Source organism: Haplochromis burtoni, unplaced genomic scaffold (genome assembly GCF_018398535.1).
Source record: "Haplochromis burtoni strain Fernald_Lab_line unplaced genomic scaffold, NCSU_Asbu1 Contig_41, whole genome shotgun sequence".
Classification (NCBI taxonomy): domain Eukaryota; kingdom Metazoa; phylum Chordata; class Actinopteri; order Cichliformes; family Cichlidae; genus Haplochromis; species Haplochromis burtoni.
This window is the reverse complement of record NW_024582402.1, coordinates 2,019,882-2,042,529: the sequence shown is the minus strand read 5'-3', so window position 1 is coordinate 2,042,529 and position 22,648 is coordinate 2,019,882. Positions and strand designations below refer to the sequence as shown.

Below are 22,648 nucleotides of genomic sequence, written 5' to 3'. Positions count from 1 at the left end.
TCCACGAAGAGAGATGGCATCACCTCTCTGAAACTCATGCGGCTATTAATAATGAAAAGCGACAAAGCACAGAGGTCACAGAGTAACCTGGAAGGCTGCTTCTGTTGACCCAGTGTGCTGACTGCAGGTGTTCCCAGCTTTATAAACGGCATTCAGTTCAGTTGTTCTCACCTGGATGATTGAGCACGCATCAAGACAAAGCACGTAGCATTTAATCTAGAAGTAGATCATTCATCTTCACCACACATATCTCCTGATCACAGATACAAGAGCAGCTGTGACAACCAAACAGAAAGGACGATCAGTAGAATAAGGCTGAGACATTTTTATCCCCAAAAAACCCAACAAAAATCCAGTTTAACAGACAAAGGCAACATTATATTCTTCATTTAAAAAGAACAGGCTCCACTCATAAACGCTTTCAGATTTTTTATTGTTTCCCTTTATTATTTGCATATTTTTTTGCTTCCTATTATTTCATAAATAAGATATTTTCAAGAAACATTGCTTGCATGGAACGAAACACAGTCTTACATTCAAAACATGTACAGTTAAGGCATCAGAGTACGTAGAGTAAAACACCAACAGGGAAATCTATGTGACACGTGCTACATACTGCAACAGCCGGAGCTGCAGTCACTGAAGGACAGACTCAGATTACACATCACAGAGAAAGCCACAACATTTAGACGTATAGTTTCAGATAGTAGAAAAATACTAACAAAGGCTCTTTTTTTTTTTCGTAGCCCTGTACGGCAAGGTCAGCTCTGGTATCTATCATAGTGAGCGGGTCTTTTTACATTCAGAGACTAGGGGTGATGGTGGCGCTTCTGGTACGGATGAGAGCCTTGTGAGAGGCGCGAGGTCTTGCAAGCCCTCCTGCGTAGACGCCTCTCGTGCATCAGGAGCTGGAGGTGCTCTAGCTTACAGTGCAGCGTTTGATTCTCCTCTGTGGACGAGTGCACGACGGGACCCTCGTGGGCTACGTCACCTACAGAGAAGAAGAAAGAAATGGATCAGACACGTGAATGTTTAAGGTGTGCTCTCCGCCATTAATTACTGCATTGGTCATAAGAAATACACTCAAAAGCCACTTTGCCAGGCTTAATTTATATGTCTGCTCATTAATGCAAACATCCAATCAGCCAATAACACGCAGACGTGGTCAAGACGACCTCCCGAAGCTCCGACCCAGTTTGTTTCTCTGACGCAGTAAAAGCACGACTAGTTGAATTTTCTAAAGCTGCAGCTGTCAGATGCTTCGTCTTGTTCCACCACCTGTCAAAACCCTCAAAGTTTCATCAGCTATGAGGTGAAAGAAAATCACCTAACTATGTAGAAGTGATTGACAGACAAGCTGCGAGGCAACTGCTCTGCTTGATTTCCTCATATTTTCAGCTCTAATGCAAACATACAAATCCACGAGAAACCCCGTCAGCACGAGAGAATCGCAGCCTAATAAGGAAGCGTAAACGCTCGTGGATGCGCTGTCGTTAACACCGCCTGTTAAGACTGTAATAGTCTTTATACTCACGCAGGCCCGTGTAACTGCTGCACAAGTGCTGCCTGACTAAATAAGCACAGAAACACGAGCGCGTTTTATTCTCTGGGGGCCATAAACAGTCCCTTTTTTATTGTTTTTGTTTCCATTTCCCTGTCCTGATTTCTAAAATGCACACTATTCCAGTATTTGCATGCGTGTGATGATGACATGCTCTCCGAGTTTCCAAAATAATATTAGCTTGAGCTGACCTGGAGCTCCGCAGAGGGGCTCTGTCCTCTGCATCGCTGGTGGTCTGGGCTCTTCTGCTGTGAGCAGCGGGCTGACTTCAGCGCCTTGAGCAGGACAGCGGTGTAGAGGATGAGGAACTGGAGCCCCCTGGTGGTGGTAGGCGGCTCTGAGGAGGTCGTTGAGGATCTGGAGAATAATGGCGACACCACGTCGAGGATGACTGAAACCGCTCTGACTGCAAGGGGCCAGGGTGCCTGAGAGGATAAAGGAGTCATTACTACTTTTTTCTCTACTTTTCCTAAAAGCAGCTATTCAAAAGAGAAAGGTCATTAGATTAGAAAGAGTGCCCTTATAGTTGCAACACTAGGAAACATCACTGGTTTATGTTAATCAGACCAAACAAAAACTGCTGAGCAGTCTCCAGATCAGACGTACCAGAGAAAGTCCCAGAGAAGATGCCAGGTGAGTGTCTCACGAAACTCTCTATGACAGCTCCTGGAGGATTGGGCAGCTGTGCAGTGGATGAAGCATCAGGATTACTCTGTAAGGGACAAATATCCACCTTAAGGAATAAGTCTGAGTAATAAAATATTCTTTTCTCACTAATTTAAATTCAAAAAGACTATTGTGAAAATTCAGTTACGCGTTAACGTGGATGACTTCTGCGTTAGAGTGTGTGTGGCTAACCTCTGTGAAGGTCGAGGCTGCTGTGGGGCTCAGGGGTGCCGGGCTGGAGCTGATGGGACCGGCTGAACAGACCGGTGCAATCGCTCGCAAAGGAGAGCCCGGATGTGGAGAACCACAGGGCAAAGGAGGAGAAGGAGCGTGCGGAGATCCGTGCTCAGAGTGGGAATTAAGCAGAGAAGAGGGATTACAGCAGTTTGTGGCAGGAACGCTACTGGATGGAACCGAAGGGTTTTGTGAGTTCAGTGAAGTTCTGGCTCCCTGAGTGTTAAACTGAAACGAGGACAAAGAGTCAACAGAGAATGGAGTTGCAGATGAGGCCTGTGAAGCTGATGTGGTAGCAGGTCCAGTGGTGGAGGTCCACGCCGAGGCAGAGTGAGGGTGGTTCGTGCTGCTGGCCGTCTGCGCATTGCTGCCGTGAGCCTTTGAGTCCAGCAGCAGCTCCTTCACGTCCTGCGCCGACAGCTGGAGCTCCACACACATCACGTGGGCACCGATTCCAAGGTTAATGTTCAGAGGTGAGCGCCCAGACAGGAAGTCGTTAATCTGCAGGGACAGACAGGAAAGTTTCACTCTTCTTCTCCCGGTGCTATCAGTTTACAGCACAGTTATCTGAAACCACAATACACTGATAACCAAGAAAACCATGAGAAATTCATGGATGTTTCCCATGAATTTCTCATGTGGGTCAATTTGAATGGCTTCAATGACGTAACCTCTGATTACAGAGGAATCTACCACACAGAGATGTGAATTTAAATAGCAAATCTGCCGCTTTGCTTCACCACACCTTTATTAAAGCTTTAAAGACTGTGTAGTGTGTGTGTCTGTGTGGGTTATTGCCTCTGGTAACTACAAAAATGATGAAGGTTATCTCACCTATGTATGTTTTAATGTTATTAATTGGATCCGATGTTTGTTTTTATGCATCTATGTTGCAAAGTCTCTCTTGTAAAATGGATCTTTGACCTCAGTGGGCCTAACCTGGTTGAATAAAGGATACATAAAAATATATATCTTTATTGAACAATCACTCACAGCGCAGGCTGGGAAAAGTAAGTGAACTCTTGTCTCACAAAGATGAAATATAGAGCAGGACAGCGCAGGATGTGGAAAAAGAGAAGCGTGAGAAATTATTTGAAGAGGTGGACGGGTGCAAGATGAAGGCCAGATACGCTGTCTAAAGTTTTTTGTTTTTTTTTAAAACTTCATATTAAAGACTTGTTGGAAGTGGCTCAAAGTTTACTAGAATGTAAAATATACTGCTGCAACGCAGAGGATCCGGAAAGGATGGAAAAGAAAGTTCAAAAGGAGAAAGAGGAAGAGAAAATGATAAATAAAGAGAAAGAGAAGAAGCGACACGTCATGAAGAAGAAGGAAGAGAACAGATGGACAAAGATATCAGCATATTGTGAGAAAAGACAGCAAGTGTGAGAAACAGCTGTGATGATAAAGACAAAAATAATAAAAGAAAAAAGGGAAGTAAAGAAGGGACTGGGGGGTAGAAAGAGGAACAGGTAACGGCTCCAGCATTCCTCCCCCTGAAGTCTCACCCCCACCCCTTCTTTCCTAAACTGTAATATTGTAATAATAAATAGATAGGATTACATTTCTCCACCCTGACGGTCTGTGAATGTTTGCTGCTTGTGTTCAGTACAGAAAAGAAAAGTGCAGTTGTTTTTGTGCTATTATTAGGACTCTATATGTGTACAGGTCAGTCCTCATTTTACGAGTACAGTAATACTGAAATAAAAAGTAAAAGTAAGATGGAAATCCTGATAATTACAAGGTCCGCAAACCTTTTCTCTTGCAGCTTTAACGGCTGAATGACGTGTGTGCAACCAAAACTATGCACCTCCGAACTTGGTCTTTAGACGAGTAATTATTGATTGATTTTTTTAAAGGGTTTTTAATATGTTTCTCTGCCTCATTCATGCATTCAACCGGTTTCTACCATAGACTGTACACCCACCAGCCACTTTGTTAGGCACACCTGTTCTGCGACTTGTTAATGCAAATATGTAATCAGACAATCACTCGACAGCGACTTAACACATTTAGGCATGTCGGCATGGTCAAGACGAGCATCAGAGTGCGGAAGGAAGGAAAGGCAAAAAAAAGAAGCCTTGTTTACTGCGTCAAGCTGATAGGAAGGCAACAGGAACTCAAATAACCACTTGTTACAACCAAGGTATGCAGAAGATAGGCTCTGAAAGCACAACACGTCGAACCTTGAAGTAGATGGGCTACGGTAACAGAAAACCACACTGGGTGGCTCTCCTGTCAGCTAAAAACAGGAAACTGAGGCTACAGATCACACGGGCTCACCAAGACTGGACAACAGAAGACATTCAGCAGTTACAGAAGGAATTAGGTGCAAACTACAGGAAAACGTGGATCCATCCTGCCTTGTGTTAATAGTTCAGGCTGCTGGTGGGGCAACGATGTGACTTTGTGCCCCCTTATTATCAGCTGAGCACCCTTAAAACACAACAGTCTACCTGAGTATTGTTGCTGACCATGTCCATCCCTTTATAACTACCAGTGTAGCGTGTTCTGATGGCTGCTTCCAGCAGGATAACACATCAAAGCTGAAATGATCTCATTCTGGTTTCTTGAACTGCTCTCTAATGGCCTCCACAGGCACCTTTAGGACCAGTAGAGCACCTTTAGGATGTGGTGGACAGGAGATTCAGTTCATGGATGTATCTGTGTGGGGCTATGATGTTAATATAAACCAAAGTCTCTGAGTTTCCTGCCGTGAAGAATCAAGACAGGTTGGAAGGCAAAATAGAGTCCGACCGAGAACTAATAAGCCGTATTTAATGAAATGGGTGCATGCAATAATATAATAGCAATATTATTACATGCAAACGGTAGTTTCTAGTGTTTACTTCAAGCATACAGTGAGAAAGAATTAAAACGCTCACCTGGACTTCTGTTAAACTTTCCAACACATCCATAACAGTCCTTTCAGCCCTGGTAGTCGAGCACTGTGCGGCACAATATAATAAACAGTCTGATTATATGTGTGCGTCAAAGTTACAGAACAGCCAGTCTAAGATGTGCATTAGTTTACGTACCAGTAAACCAGCTTCAATGACTGGGACCAGAGTCAGTTTGCTGCCATCTGTTACACCCTGGTCCAGGAGCGTCCCTGCAGTCAGGTGCCTAATTTATAATACATAAATCAGCTTTAATGGGTCAAACCGGGGGGAGAAACCCCACATACGCATCAAATACGCGGATTAAACGTAATTGCCTTACCTAAACTCCCGGAAGTGCACAGCATGCAGGGTAAAGCAACAACTCACCTGTCTTTATGCAGGAGTACGATCCTGTCCGTGTGCAGTCTGAGTTTCTGGGAGATGCGCGCTTTCAGGGCCTCCACGGTCTCCCCCCGGGGGACGGTCAGCTCCACCGGGCTGCCGGCCGTGGAGGTGATGCACAGACGCATGGAGGACTGGCCGCTGGAGACCCCGGCCCCGCGGCTTGCACACTGGAAGGCGGTGACGCTACAGAGACCCCGCTGCTGCTGCTGCTCCATTCACGAACACTGGCTGCTTTAAACTCGGGCTCTGGTCGCTGGGATGACCTGAAGCGACGCGCTGCGGGGCTCCTGTGCTCGGGTCGTCACTGCTCCTCGATGTGAAGCATCCCTGAAACCACGACAAGCCGCAGACTGCACACCAGTTCCTCTTTCTGTCTCTGACAAGCGCAGCTCCACTCCTCCAGCGTGAAAATACACCCCGACCCCTGGCAGGCCGAGGCCCGCCCACTTCCCATCACAACCAATCGGAGAGGGACACAAGACTACGAAGGCTTTATTGCCCAATCTGAAGGAGCTCTGCTTCACGTGGCTTTTTTTCACCCAACTCGCCATTCATAAATGACGCAATCCGCAGTGCACATTTTGTACAGAATCACAAAAAAACATCCGACTGTAGTAATTCTTAAGATTTAAACTCTGGGGATTCTTCACGTTATTAAAAGATTATACCAAAGATGCTTCTGTACCGGCAGGGGGGTTAGTTCTGACCCCCCGCGATGACACTGCATCCCTCTAAGGAGGTGACTATTTTGTTAAACACCCACTCCTTGGCATGAAAACAGCGTCGCCTATTTTTATGCAAAACCTTTAAGGAGCTGGAAGCTCCTACAGCATGAAAGGCACAGAAAATCCTCACGGACATGCAGTGGAGTCAAACACGTGGATTCATGAAAACCTGAGAACTTTGAGCTGATTAAAACATGAGCATAATCAAAAGTATCCCTAACAACTTTTCTAAAGTTTTAAAAATATATATTTTTCTGAGGAAAGAAAGCTTTCAGAGAAATGGTAAACAGACTGGTTCTTACATAGTGCTTTTCTACTCTGCAGAAGCACTCGAGGCATTTCATACAACATGCCTCATTCACCCATTCCTGCAGGGGGGTTTTCTACAGCGAAGTGTTTTCTATCTGACATTGACACACATCTATAGTCTGATGAGCACATCAGAGATCTACTTGGGGTTCGGTATGTTGCGTAGGGATACTTTGGCACATAGTCTGGAGCAGTCAGGGATCAAACCACCAACCTTTCAATTAGTGGATGACCTGCTCTACCTGAGGTATGTCAGTAAAAGCCTCCAAGAATCTGATATCAGGGTAAGAACATACATCATACAGGGATAATCAACCATTTATTCTTATGTTTCTCGCATTTAGCAATTATGTAGAATTTCACCGTTCAATCAGTGGGATGAGCGCTCACAGAGAGCCCATCTCTGGTCTGGTCGAGGCTGCACCTGTCATGTGATGCACAGCCGAATGGACTGGCTTGGAGTAAAGTGACGTATGAAGCCGAGGAGTGAAGAGAAATGGAGCTCATATGTGTCTCCTCACGGTGGCTAAAAATAACCATACCCACAGCACCCCCGTTTTACAGCCTGCGTCACTGCACTTCCACATGACCTGCATCACCTCACACCCTCACTCACCTCTCTCCCAAACGCAGACATGCAGAGCTTCTTTCATCACGTCTTTTCTGCCTGAAAAACCTCGGCATCCCTTGCTGTTCTCCTCTGGTTTCCTTTGCATAGCTGTTTCAGCAGTTACCGAGCTCTCTCTGTGCCTTGTATAACTGATACGAGAAGTTTATGCACAGGAAAACCAGTTTTTTAACCACTGCTGACTTCACTGGAATTTAGAAGGAATCCCATGCTGACCTCTCCCTGATCTTTTCTCCTTTAAATAACTCCCTGAACTTCATGTTCCAGTGATTTTTTCATGGAGGATCTGACCTCCCTTTGGAGATTGCGTTCTCCTCCTCCTCCTCCTCTTTTTCTTCCTCGTTTATCTCTCCGTTCACTCCAGCGCTTTGCTGAGAGGAGTGAGATGAGAGAGGCCGCTGCTTTACATTCTTCAGGCCTCACAGAAAACAATTCCACAGGATGTCCTGCTCTTCGGAGCATGCACAGACGCAGCTCTGACGTCAGCCCTCCAAGAACACACACGCACACACACCCACTGCGTCCATCCTCTCTTTCTCATTCCTCCCACCCCAACACGGCCTCTCCTGGCATCATTTCCCAGATGTTTCAGTTCCCTGGCAGGCTGATTTACCCCTTGTATTTCCTGGATTTTTTTTTTTTTCTTTTTTTAGATAAAACAGTCGTATGTGACGAATTTTATCTGAAATATTTTAACAAAGACCTCACTGATCAGCTAAGAAAATCTAGATGGAATGTAGCTTTTAGACGCCACTAATAAGAACGCAATAAAGAAAGAGGGCACTACTGTTTGTTTCACGCATCTGTTGTTGCCGTTTTATGACACAGCACAATAAGATCAAGGAGATTAAGATGCAAAGAAATAACTATTAAAACTACAAGAACAAAAGTGACAAGTAGAATCACAAAACACCACGCACTGAGCAGATCTCATTTAAAACCATTGAGTCTTTGTTGATTTGTAGCTCCACCTTTCCAAAGCATTTATTAACATATGCCTTAGTTCCCTTTAAGTACACCCACGCTTACTGTGAGGCAAGTCAGTTCCAGTGTACTGTGATCATGTGTAAATGGTGACAGTGTAGCCTGTGAAAGGAGGCGTAATACAGTCTTCCTAGTACAGATTAGAGATAGAACTAAAAAAAAGCTAGAAAATCCAAAGATGTCTAACACATTGTACTCAAAGGCCAGTGTTACAGATCTGGCACTGAGCCACTTTGCTATATTCAGTTTTCTTCCCTACTCGTGCAACTTGTTCATTAATTATTATCCAAAACAATCACCATGTTACAAAGATAGCGCTCCACACGTGCCGTTCCCTCTGAGATCTGTCACGTCCGCTGAGTAATACTTTAACAGCTTTGATATGCGGAAAACATAAAAAAAAAAGTAGAATTTCCTCTTTTCTGCAATAATTTTAGATGCTGTTCCAACATGAATGCTGTCTTATTCTTTATTTATCAGGATACTGATACTCTCATATGCGGCAGAGAAAGTTATACATTTTTCTTATTTTAATAAGAAAAACTCATGTCCATGATGAGTCTCTCCATATAATTAGGGTTATCTGGCCTTATCCACTGTGCCTCATTGTATATAATGAAAAGTGTATTTACATTTCAAGGGAAGAGCTCTCTCTGGCTTTTTGAGTAATTAGGTTCTTGTTAATGGAAAAAGGGTTTGAGGAGATTAATATATTCCAAAAAAGTGACCTGGAAGAAAAGAGAGAACACATTTAAGACCGTAGTAGCTTAGTCACCGGTGGCAGAGGACACCGTCACAGTTTCCTGTGCCCAACACATTAATGTGTACCGCCACTGAAGAAATACATTTTGGTGATTTCAGTCACCCTGAACTGATTTCCCAAGTTGAATTAAATCACTTGTCACGTGTGGTTATTTCTGTCGCTCAGCTTTGAACTAGTTCTCGAAAGTTTTCGGAGAGGCGGGGGAAACAAACCCAACAACAACCCAAAAATAGCTCTTCGGATGTCTAAGTACCCCCCTGTTTCCTGTTTTCATAGAGGCACAGGTTACACATCTATTCATTTTGGTGCTGAGGCATTTTCTGTTTGTGCAAAACATCATGCAAGGAGTGCACACTGCAGAGGTTAGAGCTGCAAACTGTGGATTCCATTGTGGGTGCAGATGCAATATGCAGTTTGTAGCCTATATGATGCGAAAACAGAGACAAGCACAACAATAAAAAAAAAGGGTCATGTAAACAACAAAACCTTAAACTAGCAGATGGATTCAAATCATTTGCAAGCACTCTTACGGAGGTGGGTTAACTTAGCCATATTTAGCCAAATGCACCCAAACAATAAACATCACAGATTAAGAGCAACATGAAAAGGAGGGCAGATAAATTCTTTCTGCAGAAAAGCATCCTCACTGGAATCCAAATGTGCAGCAGCTTTCACTTTTTAGATGGACTAACTCTATTGAATTAGAGTGAAATGAAGCTTTATTTAGCTGTTTTTTCCCTGGACCATCTGGACAAAACCTGCAAGCAGATCTTCCAGGTTTCATTTCTGCAACCCCCCCCCCAAAAAAAACAACAACAACAACAACAACAAAACCCAGACAGAAACCAACAAAACAAATTAAAATGAATTAAGTCAAACAAAACATTGAAAAAACAGCAGTGCAACGCTGCCACCACGTGGCTAAACATGAGATTACAAAAAAAAACGTTTTAAGGGGATCCGTCTGCTCCTGCTATAGGACACAGACTCAAACACTGCAAAAAGGGAAACTTGGGCATATTTCAGTGACTTATTTAAACATCTGCATCGATATATATATATATGGCTCAGATAATTACTGCACCCCCTCCCTCCCTCTCCCTCTCAGTAGATACCATTCATGAGCAGCTGGTGTGAATGAGGACGGGTTTTCTCCTCCATCTCGCATCATCACCACCATCACCACCACCGTCGTCGTCAGTGCCTGTCACGTGGTGCGTCGGGAGCGGGCGGTGGGTGTGTCTAATCGCGTGTGGCTTCATTCATAACTACAGTCTTTATTTGAAGCCCAAATTAAAGTATGCAGACGGGGCAGGCTGCCGGTGGACCGCTTCAAACGGAGTCTACAGCCGGGTGAGTCCGATCCTTGCGCCTCACACACACACACACACTGATCAGGTTACACGGACCTACAGCTGTGCTCACGGTTTAATGTGGTACTATTTCATTATGTAATAGGTGGGATAGGTGACACAGCCGACTCTAGATCGCAGCATCTGATTTATTGGGGCATGTCTGAGGCGCGGGCGGGGGTCCTCAGCTGAGCCCCCACACTCCAGCGTGTCCGGCACATGAAGGCTCCTGGGTGACTAATCGTGATTTATTCCCCGCAGGCTGAGATCAGACGTCGCAGAGATATGGGGCTGTCCTGATCCGCGGGTTTTCGGAGGAGAGGGGAAGATGCTGCCGAGGCTGCTGCTGCTGCTGATGCTGAGGCTGCTGAGCGCCGCCGGCTGCAGCGGATCGCTGTAGTCGGGCCCCACAGAGCGGAGCGAAGCACCGTCAACAACGCCTGTATAGACCGTAAGATGCATCACATCTGGAGCACATCATCGTGCAGTCACACGTCAGACTGACATCCATTACCCGCCCCCCTTCCTCCTTAGTCCGGACAGTATTTATGAAAGTGACACCATCCGCTCCATTACCGTGACATAAAGTACACCAAGACGTCGTCAGAGATGATGTTACATTCTAACATGACTTCAGACCCTGGGACTAACACGCGCACGCACGCACGCGTTGGATTAGGTTATATTTTTTGCCACCAGTCGGGGTCAGTGTTTTAAACTTCAGCTTCAGTATTTACCGACAAAATGATGGTGAAGCTGATGCACTGCTACTAGGTTACAATTACCAATACTATAGCACCGAAAATTATTTTTTAAAAGATCATGATAATAACGACAATAATGACATTTTCCAAGCCTGACTGGAGATTCACGGTCTGTCCAGCTTCTAAAACTCAAGCAATCCAGTATTTTAATAAATATGTTAATAACTAGACTTAATTTGTGAAATTAGTTTAAAAGAGCCCCGTGGATTTGTCTGGATGTAATAATTGAATACACAGAGAATGCAAGAGTGCCTTCAAGGATACATTTTAAAACCATCATCCAAAGTTTATGACTGACTGTTACGTGATCAGCAGAAAGAAGACAGATGGTTTCAAAAAAACATCTGGAGTTATAATTAATCTAATTAATTATCTGTTCTGGTTTTGCCTGATCCCAGCGTGGTGGAAACCCTCCAAGACACACACACACACACACACACACACACACACACACACACACACACACACACACACACACACACACAGAGACCATTAAATGCCCACTTTAACCTCATTCCATCTCAAAATTGTGCCTTCCTGAGTTGAAATCCTCATGTCTGTTATGGGGATCTGCTTTTTTTTGCCCACATAAAGAAGACCCGTGTCCCCCTCAGTGTACATCTCACCAGTGATTAAGGTCCCCCCACCATACCCCGACTGCTCTCAAGCACATTTTGACAAATGCCAAGCGTTCACTGAAGATAATTCGACAGCAGAAGAATGGGCCGTGTGTGTCTGTGCGTGGTTCTCGCCTCAATTCAGAGCTGCGCTCACATCATAGTTACCTCGAGCTTGTTGGTTTGTATGAGCTCTTACATAAAATATGGCTCTCACATGGTGAGGGAATGTGCAGCGGTGTTATCAGCATGTGTGAAGAATGCGGTCTTGAGCCGATGTTACACAAGCTGAACTCTGTGTAAATATTAATGGGGTGTCAGCTCGTCTTCCTTTGCTCGCACCTTTCTGCAGGAGAGGTTAGTTTACCAGATGTGAGCAGATGTTTGGGAGCTTTAGCTGAGATACATTTGTGAGGGGTTTTGTGCCATTTCGGTGGATGTCAGCTAATCTCAGCAAAGCAGTCGACCCAGTCAACTGTCAGGCTTACATTCTTGGGGATGTTAAAGGGGAATTACTCCAGTTTTGCAATATCCAGCTCAGCTGACTTGTTTTTGGAGGTTATTAAAGTCTGATGAATTCATGTTATCTCCATGATCTGTGGCTGCTGGTATGCAGACAGCCTTCATTACTAACCAGCGTATTTCAAGTTTGAGGGGAGTGGATGAGCTCCAGGAGGAATTCAAAAGAAGATTCTGCTGGAGTGCATTTTCTAGCCTAAAAGTCTGCAGCATCAAGCACCGGAGCCAGGGTTTTTAGCAATATTGAACTCTGTAGATTTCCATATTTTTCATCTTTTCAGTTTCTTCAGAAACCTCGCTTTTGGATTCCTTTGCCGCCTTAAAACCCCACCGTGTGCCATTTATCTATAATTACCACAAAGTCCGGCTCAAATTGTCAAAATGCCAGCTTTCAGAAACAGCTCTGATGGCGTGACGCACCACAAATGCACTGTAGCCGTGGTCTGCATCTTCATCTTATAAAGACATTAAAGCTGAACTATCAGGTTCTCTGCCAAACCATCAGCCCGCACACGCATCCCCAAATTATTTCCAGGCAATGAGTAACAATCATCACCCTAATGATATGAAGATGTAGCTGCACATTGCTGCTGTGTCATTCTCAAATGGTCTTTCATTTGATGTGGACATGACAACAGATAACATCCTGTGGTAAAAATACGGCTGCGAGTACATCTGTGCGTGCAAGTGAGATGTGATGACGCATAAGTTGTGAGTTCTGCGAGACAGAATTACAATAGTGGTTTTAAATGGCCCATTTGTCGGGTACTATTTTCAGCTGTGCATTAATACTCTCTGGGTGCTCTCATTAATATTTTACAGCACTGATGTATGTGGTATTTAAAATAAACTCTGCCATATGCTGACTGTAAAACAAGAGCACATCACGCTGTACAATGCTGTGGCTCTCTCAGGTGTTTTTGATGGTTATAAAGTAGAGTTATGTGGCTCAGAGGCTTATCCTACCGTGCAAAAGTCTTGAGTCACCCTTCATTTCTTTTGGTTTTGGTATGAAAATGGGAAATAGGTGCAGCGATATACTGAAACAGACTGAAGCGGTAGCTGGCGTAGGATCCGACCCCTACTTGCTTTACCGATCTCCCGACCTCCTCCACACTAAGTGACAACAGTTTCCATTCTGATGAAGCTTCAGTGAACAGTAGATGGATCAACTGAAGGATCAGATGCATCTTTGAGGTCTTGTGTCATGTGTTTGCTGGATTTTCTTTCTCATTTCTTAAGGACATGACTTGCAGACATTGTTTATCTGCTGTAGATAGTTTTGCAGTCCTGCAACTTCTTCGTTTGTCCTCCAATTGTCCAGTTTCCTCACATTTTTAATAACACTCTGCAGACCATGCTGAGATACGCCAAGTTTTCAGCTGAAATGGGAACAAACAATGTGTAAAGAAATAAGGCGTTACTCAAGACTTTATGCACTGTTTATTTGTAAACGTTATGATTAGTGAGGGCTTTGACATTTTCATATCCTTAGCATATCTTTAAAACTCCTTGGTCCAACAGGCTAGCCAGTCCCAAATATTTTTTATTTTGCAGTCTTGATAACTAACCCGTTTCAGTGTTCAGGGTGTATACCAGTATTATAAAAGTTGCGCGATCAGAGCTCCCTGCAGTGGAGTTAAATTCCCAGCCTAAATGATTGTTTCAGCCCAGTCTTGTGGGATCTTTCCACACCGGCTTAGTTCTGGATTCGATGACCACGAGAAAACGACTGCGCATCTTACCAGTGATCACACTGTTTACACCTAAGACTTTTCAGCATAACATAACAGGAATTGTGTTGCTGTCTAGTAAGAAGCGTCAGCTCAGTGTGTGACATTCTTCACTTTCTCATCCTCTGCAGGGTTCACTCACACCGACCTTTACCATGAGCAATGATCTGCCTGTTCTGACAACTCTGACTGAGAGCTCCACTGTGAGTACTGTCAACACCTTTGACACAAACTGGTCAGTGCGTCCACTGGTGCTGTGCTCGACAAATTTCAGTATTGATCTAATAGCAAGTAAACACAGGGCCAATATGACTGACACCAGTGCTTTCAACTTATAAAGACAGCTTATGTAGGCGAGAGCAGTGTATCATGATTTGATGGATCACTAAAGCATGTCATGCTAGTATCGATCTGATACCAACACTAGCATTGATCTGTATCAATTTAAAGCAATATTTGAACTGAATACAAGCTACTGCTGGACATACATGGGTAACATCCTCTTGACTTACTGTCACCTGGATCTGGAGCTGTATTGTTAATAAACACTGAAGCCGAATTTGACCAGAATAGGAACTGAAATCTTTAACAAACTGAAGTAATAAAGTAGCTTTTGTTCTTTCCTGGCAACTAGTGAGATACCGGCAGACTAATGGCTCAGAAAGGTCGAGCCTCTGTGTGACATAAAGGACGGTTTTCACTCTCTCCTGTCTGCAGTGGACGAGTTGGCAAATATAACATTAGAAGACATTAGAAAATATCACTAAAATACATTATTATTACTACTTTATTACTATAGTTATTTTTAGGCGTTTGGACCCTAAAAGGGTCTAAACTCACATGAATCATCAGCCCTTTCTGGTTTAATAAGCAGATAATGACGTTAGATTGAGCCTGTGATTGAAGCTGACTGAGACTGATTGAGGCTCATACTGAAGAGCCTCTGAGAGCATAGTGGAGGCAGTGAAAATCAGCTGTTTTTGCTCTTTTCAAATGTGCACACGCCGTTTTCTAACAGGCCGTTGCTTTTCTTTGCCTCATGTTCGGAGTAAACTGGATATATTTGGGGGTTGGCTCGCTCTTCTGACAACAACTTTAAATAGGCAGCAGCAGGCTTCGGGTTTGCTTTAATAACCTTGCTGCTGCTCCTATTAAGGTCATCATCTAAAAGTTGGAATTTCTCCGCCTCACAGTTAACTCTAAAGCTCCATAATGGCCGTCTGTCACACTTTCCTGCTGAATTAAAAAACACAAAGACTTGCAGCAGATGAATATTCTGCATGTGATGCGGGGGGGGGGGGAGAGAAACCAATTATTTTTCCTGCTTTTTGAAGCTGACATGGGAAGAAGAGCCAGGAAAGTCTCGGTGCAGTGTGTGGATTGCTCATGTGCGTTGGCATCCTCCTCCTCTTCCTCCTCCGATTTCCATTTTTAGCCTGCAGAGGCCTCATTTCCCCTTCATTGAGAAGAGCTGGGAAATTGAATTAAGGGTCTCGCTGACGTTTCGATTAGCATCCACGGGCTCACTCCGCCAAGACAGAGTATTAATCAGACGAACGCAGATGTACACAAGTGTGCGTCTGGATAAGAATCACTGTGAGGGACTTAAGAGAGTCTTTCAGTGTTAATTCCACTCATTAAATATTACAGCGCTTAGCTGACCGCCTAATGCCAAAGAGAGAGAGAGATCCCTCAGTGCTGTGAAGCTCTGAACTGTGCAGCCACCAGTTCACTGCAACACAACGTAACAACAGAGATACTGCATGTAAGCTTGTGCCTTATTGTGCTTCTGAAGGAAGGAGTTATGAGCTCCAGCTATGCCATGTGAATACAAGCGGTGCAGATTAATTTGATGTTGCGCAACCCAAATGGGAGAAGAGTACAGAGAGTACCAGTTTGACGGGTTTTTAGTGAGACGCTTTGTGTTCTTAAAAAGGGAGAAATTCAGATTTTTAAACTTGTTACTGTCAGCAGTAACACTTGTTTTTTCTTGAAGTGCAAAAATAGCTTTAGTGTTACTGTTTCATTGGTATTTGATTAACACTGCTTTTCCATTTGCACTTTTCTCTAATATTTGTTAATAAACAATGAGATGAATTAAACTGGTCACTGGATTAAACCACGAGTCGGTAAAGTGACCCCAGCCTTTCTGTGTGCTCTGTCATCTTCTTCAGCCTCAGCTGTAACAGACATGCACACTACTGATGAGTTTCAGTTCAGATTGAGACTAACAAATCAATGGCAAAAAAATTACCCTCTCGTTATGGTGTCATAAGTTGGTTGTTACACTAAAACTTTCAAATGTAAAGCTACTCGTTATGTGGAATGGTCCTTATTAATATTACACTGTGATGTATATAAAGTGGGTCCACGGTGTAAATGTTAACACATTTGCCATACACATGTCAAAGATCCCTCTGAGCTTTTGTGATATGGTGTGTTATCCTGCTGGAAGAAGCCATCAGAAGATGGAAACACTGTGGTCATGAAGAGACGGACTTGATCAGCAACACTCAGGTGCTCATTGGACAAAAATATCCCCCACAGTATTACATCACCAGCAACATGAGCTGTTGAGAAAAGGCTTGAGCTTTCATGTGGTTTGCACCAAATTCTGATCCTACCATCAGGAAGTCCATGTGAGCTCTAGCTTTAGTTTCCCATTCTCAGCAGACAGGAACCTGCTTCTGCGACGTGTTTAGAGATGCTCTTGTGCACAGCTTGGTTGTAAAGAGGGGAGTATTTGAGTTACTGCTGCTTTTATACCAGTTCAAATCAGTCTGGCGATTCTCCTTGGATATTTTCTCTTTTTAGAAACACTTTCTGTAAACTCTAGATCATGTGGGAAAAAAAATCAGTAGATCAGCAGTCTGGCCCCAGCAGCAACGACGGCCACTTAAAATCACCTTGTTTCTTTATTCTGATGTTCACTTTGAACTTCATCAGATCTTTTTGATAACATCCACATGCCTAAACGCACTGAGTTGCTTCCATGTGATTGATAATGCAGATATCTAGTCGTCCAAGCAGTTGAACAGGTGTAATTTTCTTTATATTTATTTTATGGAACTTATCCAACTTTGAAAACAAACCTTGATTTATGGATTTAATATTTGATTAATAATTTGATTAATATAAGCAAGATGTTATGGCTGATTGCCCCTCTGAAATGAAAAAAGGTTTGACCAAACGTGCCACCCTCTTTTCACGATTGCCTCCCATCAGGATGTGCCGGTGTCGGCCGGTCAGGTAGAGAACTATGTCCTGCTGTTGGTGCTGCTGAGCGTTTTCGCCGGGGGGATGCTGGTCCTGCTCTCCCTCCTGCTCCTCTTCTGTCACCGGTGCTGCATGGGTGGGCGACGCTACTCCAGGTGAGCGCTACCTTGCAAAGTGACACACTGCGTGGGGACTAGCAGGTCAGGCTTGCCTCGATGGCACTCGGGGATTACAGGGGCCGATGTGATTATGACCGCCGTGGATTAAAGCTGAAAATGAAATGGAAAGCTGCGAGGTGACGCTGCGTTTTTGCTTCCACGAGAGAGATCTGAGTAAAACTCATTTGCCTCTTTCAGAGCGAGCGATGACCCTGAGAAGACAAACACCACTTATGCTGAGGATTCTCAGCCCACGCAAGGTCAGAGCTGTGTAAATGTTTCACGTTCTTGTTTTTTTTCTTTCGGTCCGCTGTCGTCAATAACTCCATTATTCCTCTCCCTTGCTGTGTCCTTGTTGTCTTTGTCACTCAGAAATCACCATTCGTCTCGATGAATCGGATGCCCTCTCAGCATCGAGCTGTCACGATGGAGAGTCAGAACGATTCATCTCCACCGGGTCCACGGGCCGCAGAGTCTCCTTCAATGAGTCTGCACTTTATGAACAGGAGAAAACGACTCAGGACAAAGGACGCAGGTACAGCTCAACTGAGCTTGGGATTTTTTATCATTTAGATAAGCTGTTTGATGCCATGAGCTCAGGCGCTCAATCTTTATGTTCAGGTACACCCTGACCGAAGGAGACTTCCACCACCTGAAAAAGGCCCGGCTGACCCACCTTCACCTGCCTCCGGCACCATGTGACCTAAAAATACTCACCATCATGGAATGCGACTCAACAGAGAGCAGCACCATAAACATCAGTGAGACAGCAGCTCCCAAGCTACCCCTCACCATCTACCAGGTATGCTTGAAATCACACATTGTTCAGTCACTGGAGAAGACTCTCTCAAGGATAACATGTGATTCAATTCTTTCTCTCCAGCCCGCTAAGAAGAGAGTCTCTGACTGGATGGGCCAGAGCCTCAGCGGGGGTCTGCCAGGAGACCGACACCACTCCGTCATCCTGGACGAGAGGCCCAGGCAGTCTTTATCAGCCATGAAACCACAGCACACACGTTCTCAGACAGTGAGTTTGACTTTTATTCACCTCCCACTGAGAATAAAAGAAATAGGTGGGTCTTAATAAGTCTTAAAGTTTAAAAATAAGCCTGCATTCAGTAAAAGGCAGGAATACAGTGTACAATTCAGTGCAGATTCATCTGCTTTCATCAAACATTAACAGAGCTGTGAAAATCAGCTGCCACGGGCGCTGAAAGCTGCTGATGCGCTTTGACATCAGTCATCACTGCTACTCAGTGACAAAATGACAAACTGCTGTCCCCCGAGGACTTTGCCTCTGCCCATCACAATCCATCTTAGCTCTCAAGCTTCAGCTCCTCCTTAATGTGTCACCACCACCCTCCCCGTCTCTTCTGCCAGATGGAGGCTATTGGCGACAGGGGAGAGGCCGAGAGCGAGACGAGTCAAACTGTGGGCCAAGCATCAGTTCTGCATTTCTTCTCCAAACTGCGGCGTCACGCCAGTCTGGAGGGGGCAGGGCCTTACTTCAGGAGGTGGAAGTTTGACACCACGCATCGCGCTGCAAGTCTCGATGCCAAAGGTTTGTGTGCATGACAGAAATGGATCACTCAGACATGGTTAGTTCAGCCAGGGCACGAAATCAGTCACAGTTACAATCCTGACAAATACGCTGGACTCAGTTATGATGACTAAAGCTGGTGGTTTGACCCCTGGTTAGTCCAGTCTGCTTGCCAAAGATAGTGAAGCCCGTGTGGCTACAAATGTTATCATTTTAGATAGATAAGGATCTGTTGTCACTGATGCTCTGCTCCGTCTGGGAATCGTGTCTCATGTATGCATGTGGATGGACAGAAAAGTCCCAGATCAGAGCCATGCTGCCAAATATGTATTACTGCTGATGGGAATATCACGCTTCTTTTGACTTTAGCGGCCCTGACTGAAATAAAACTGAAAGCGTGGGTAAGGGCTAACCTTCTTATCATATGAATTTCTCACAGGGTCCCCCAAGAGAAGGCCCTTTCAGAGACAGAGAGCAGCCAGTGAAACCACTGATCACGCTGAAGACGATTCCTCTCCTCTCCGAGATGAGGCCATTGAATCTTTTCCACATACACCCATCCAGACCGGAGGCCTCCAGTCACTCTCTGCAGAGTCTCTCTCTCATCCCCAAACTGCACCCACATCTTCAGTCTTCCTTAGCAGGTACACCCCTGCCTATAATACCATGACTTAACACCATGCAATTTTACCAAATTGTATGACAGTTTTCCCCATCTGTGCAGGCTTAATCTGGAGGCCATGGTGGAGGTAGGTGGTAGCAGCACCAGGAGAGAAGAGTTCAGTTTGCGACCAGATCGCTGCCTCGCCCAGAGGCAAGAGGAGGTTACAGTTAATGGAACAGGAACACTGAAAGAGGCAATCGTAGGAACAGCAGCAGGAGCGGGAGGAGACGGGCTGGAGTCAGCGGACGAAGATGAGTTGTTTGGGACGCAACAAGAAGCTGTCATTCCGGAAAGGTCTGAAGACATGTTGAGGAAAGACGCAAAAACAGATGGTGCGATGGCAGACGCAAGGAAAAAGAACGAGGTAGAGCCAGATGATGGAGACGAAGTGGTGTTGGGGGCAGAAGCCAGACAAAGGACCGACTCGGGCTCATCGCTTTCCTTCATGCTTCGCCAGGAGAGCCTGGAGGCGCCTCCTTCCTTGTACAGAGACATTTGGAGCTTGCGAGCCTCTCTGGAGCTGTATGCCTCCTCAGACCAGAGCAGCACAGACCGGGAGTCCATCCGCAGCGATGCGGACAGCGTCTCATCCCTTGGCGGTGCAGGAGCTCGTTCTGGCCTTGACAGCTGCTTGTCCCAAGACCTGGATGATGAGCCTGAAGGAGATGGGGAGGGAGAGGGGTTGGAAGGGGGAACCAGAGGGGCATTGGGTTTAGACAGTGAGATGGGAAGTGGACCTGGGGCAGAGGGTGAGGGGGGGAACAGAAAGCTCCTTCAGATGGACAGTGGTTACGCCTCCATCGAAGCTCCATCCAGGGCCCCTGAGGAGATGCGACTGTTTGGGACTCCCGGTGCCCCACGAGGAAAAACGGCATCAGAGAGGAGGTTGTTTTTCACCAACTCCGGTAGAAAGGGTTCAGTATGTGAGAGCATCGAGGCCAGGCTGTTTCAGGAGGAGCTGGAGGATGAGATGGCAAACAGCACCGAGCCAGAGGAGAAACTAAAGGAGAAACCACAGAGCGGCAGCCAAACTCTCACCCTCCAAGATTCACATCAACCTCTGAAATCTCTTCACCCTCAGAAATCTCCAGAATCGCAAACGCAGCTGATGTCTCCACTTGTGAAAACAATCGCACAGCCCACCAGTCCTCACCGAACACGTCTCCGCCGCCGTGACTACAGCATAGATGAGAAGACGGACGCCCTATTTAACGAGTTCCTTCGCCACGACCCACGGTTCGACCAGCAGGACTCCCCGTTACGTTCCAGGCACCGATCCAGAGTTCACCTCCGGAAACAGTGGCAAAGACATAAGCAATACAGCGATCCTGGGTCGAGCTCTGGGGGAAGATACTCCCCGTCTTTGGAGAGGCAGAGGTTCACGCCGCTGAGGAGAGGGGACAGCGCTGGTTACCCTCTGGACACCAGATACCACAGCACCCTCTCGCGCATCGCAAGTGCTGCTGATGAAGAAGCCAGCGAGGTCGCGGCTTCTGAGGAGGCAGCAAAGGAAAGAGCAGAGAGCGCAGATCCATCACACGAAGGCGCGGCAGAGGATTCCCCACAAAGCGCTGCCAACAAAACATCCGAAGGAGACGAGGCAACAACAAAGAGCAGCTCTTGTTGTGCAGCTTCAGCTGGTGAGACCGATGGCTGCCAAGCCTCCGCAGAGAGACAGACAGCAGAAAGCACAACTTGCCAGTCTGTAACCACGGTGCCTGCACAAAAGAGCTTCATGGACCCAAGAGTTGACAACAAGAACAACAACAGCAGTCAGGCTATCCTATCAGAGGTCTCCCTGCAGGCACAGAGCAGTCTGACAGACAAGCTAGCTGTGTCAGTGGAAGAGAGGCTTTACAGCGGCCTGCGCAGCACAGAGATCAGCCAGGGGGAACCGGAGCGTGTGCTCACAGTGGCTCGCACAGCCTCACCTGGATTCAGTCCCACGTAACTTGTTAATGTCTCTTTTCCAGTCTGTTGTCTATAGAGCGCACACCCAGATAAACGGGTCCACAACAGTTCAAACATCCTGGTGTTTCAGATGTCTTAAAAAAAAAAAAAAAAAAGGACGGAAGTACATTCTCGCTCAAGCATTTCCATTCACACCTCAGCTGTCACTGTGATGCCCATGTGACGCGTGATAATCCCTTCCATTGGTAATCATGGGGGGGGGAGAAGAAATAAAGAATTGCACTCAACCCATCATAAGGAAACTTACATATTTTCAGACTTAACCGAATTCTTGGCATGCTACCGTAGGTCCGAACATCATCATATGTGAATACTGTACAGTTTACAAAAAAGCACTTTGATGGGAAGAAAGACAATGATGGCGTTTGTTCCCCCTCATTTTAAAAACCATATCCTCAAGTGTCCTTCTTGTCTCGACCATCATGAGGTTAAATGTCTGTGTGAGCTGTTGTATCAGAACAATGCTGACCATGTTGAAAAAAGAAAAGAAAGAAACAGCGTAACAATTCTTCAGTGCTTGCAGCCCTCTCTTTCATGAACATGTCTTAAAAGTAAAAACAGATGGGAAGCACAATCCAGTCAGCAGGCGTTTTTCCATCCTCATATTTTACCCGTTTTTATTCTTGTTAGCCATCTGTCCCCTGTGCATCAATCAGGTTGTGTCCGGGAGGAGTGGAGTGAGTGCTGCTGAGGGAAGACTGACAGATGATGCTTAAATAGTGACACAGTAGCCTCTCAGGCTTTTAGACAGATGGCTTGGTGATGGGAGAGCCGATGCTGTGAGGCACGGGAGGTTGGAATAGCTCCTGCGACATTGTCTGTCAGAAAGGCAGTGTGGCAGTGGGAGTGTGTGCTTCCAAATAAAAGTTTGGTGATTTACCGCATTTCTCAAAATCAGCAATGGAAGTAATCTTACTAAAAATGAAGACCGGGTAGGCGAAGTCAGATTCTTTTATG

At 45.5% G+C, this 22,648-nt stretch overlaps 2 protein-coding genes across 2 annotated transcripts; one reads left to right on the top strand and one right to left on the bottom strand.

The window, feature by feature from the left end:
• Nucleotides 1-416: 416 nt before the first annotated feature.
• LOC102299642 (midnolin) lies at nt 417-6,227 on the bottom strand. The gene is made up of 7 exons (XM_005920489.3): nt 5,731-6,227; nt 5,500-5,587; nt 5,347-5,409; nt 2,420-2,962; nt 2,168-2,273; nt 1,753-1,986; nt 417-991 (listed from the first exon to the last, which is right to left on the bottom strand). Exons 1-7 carry the CDS (start codon nt 5,961-5,963, stop codon nt 810-812), a joined length of 1,449 nt encoding a protein of 482 aa, XP_005920551.1. The 5' UTR covers nt 5,964-6,227; the 3' UTR covers nt 417-809.
• Nucleotides 6,228-10,312: 4,085 nt separating this feature from the next.
• On the top strand, nt 10,313-22,265 carry LOC102300890 (voltage-dependent calcium channel beta subunit-associated regulatory protein). Its single transcript, XM_005920494.3, has 11 exons — nt 10,313-10,510; nt 10,771-10,960; nt 14,274-14,345; nt 17,368-17,513; nt 17,715-17,776; nt 17,889-18,051; nt 18,138-18,318; nt 18,400-18,543; nt 18,897-19,077; nt 19,496-19,700; nt 19,781-22,265. The coding sequence occupies exons 3-11, from the start codon at nt 14,298-14,300 to the stop codon at nt 21,669-21,671; spliced, it is 3,021 nt and encodes a 1,006-aa protein (XP_005920556.1). The 5' UTR covers nt 10,313-10,510; nt 10,771-10,960; nt 14,274-14,297; the 3' UTR covers nt 21,672-22,265.
• Nucleotides 22,266-22,648: the final 383 nt, after the last annotated feature.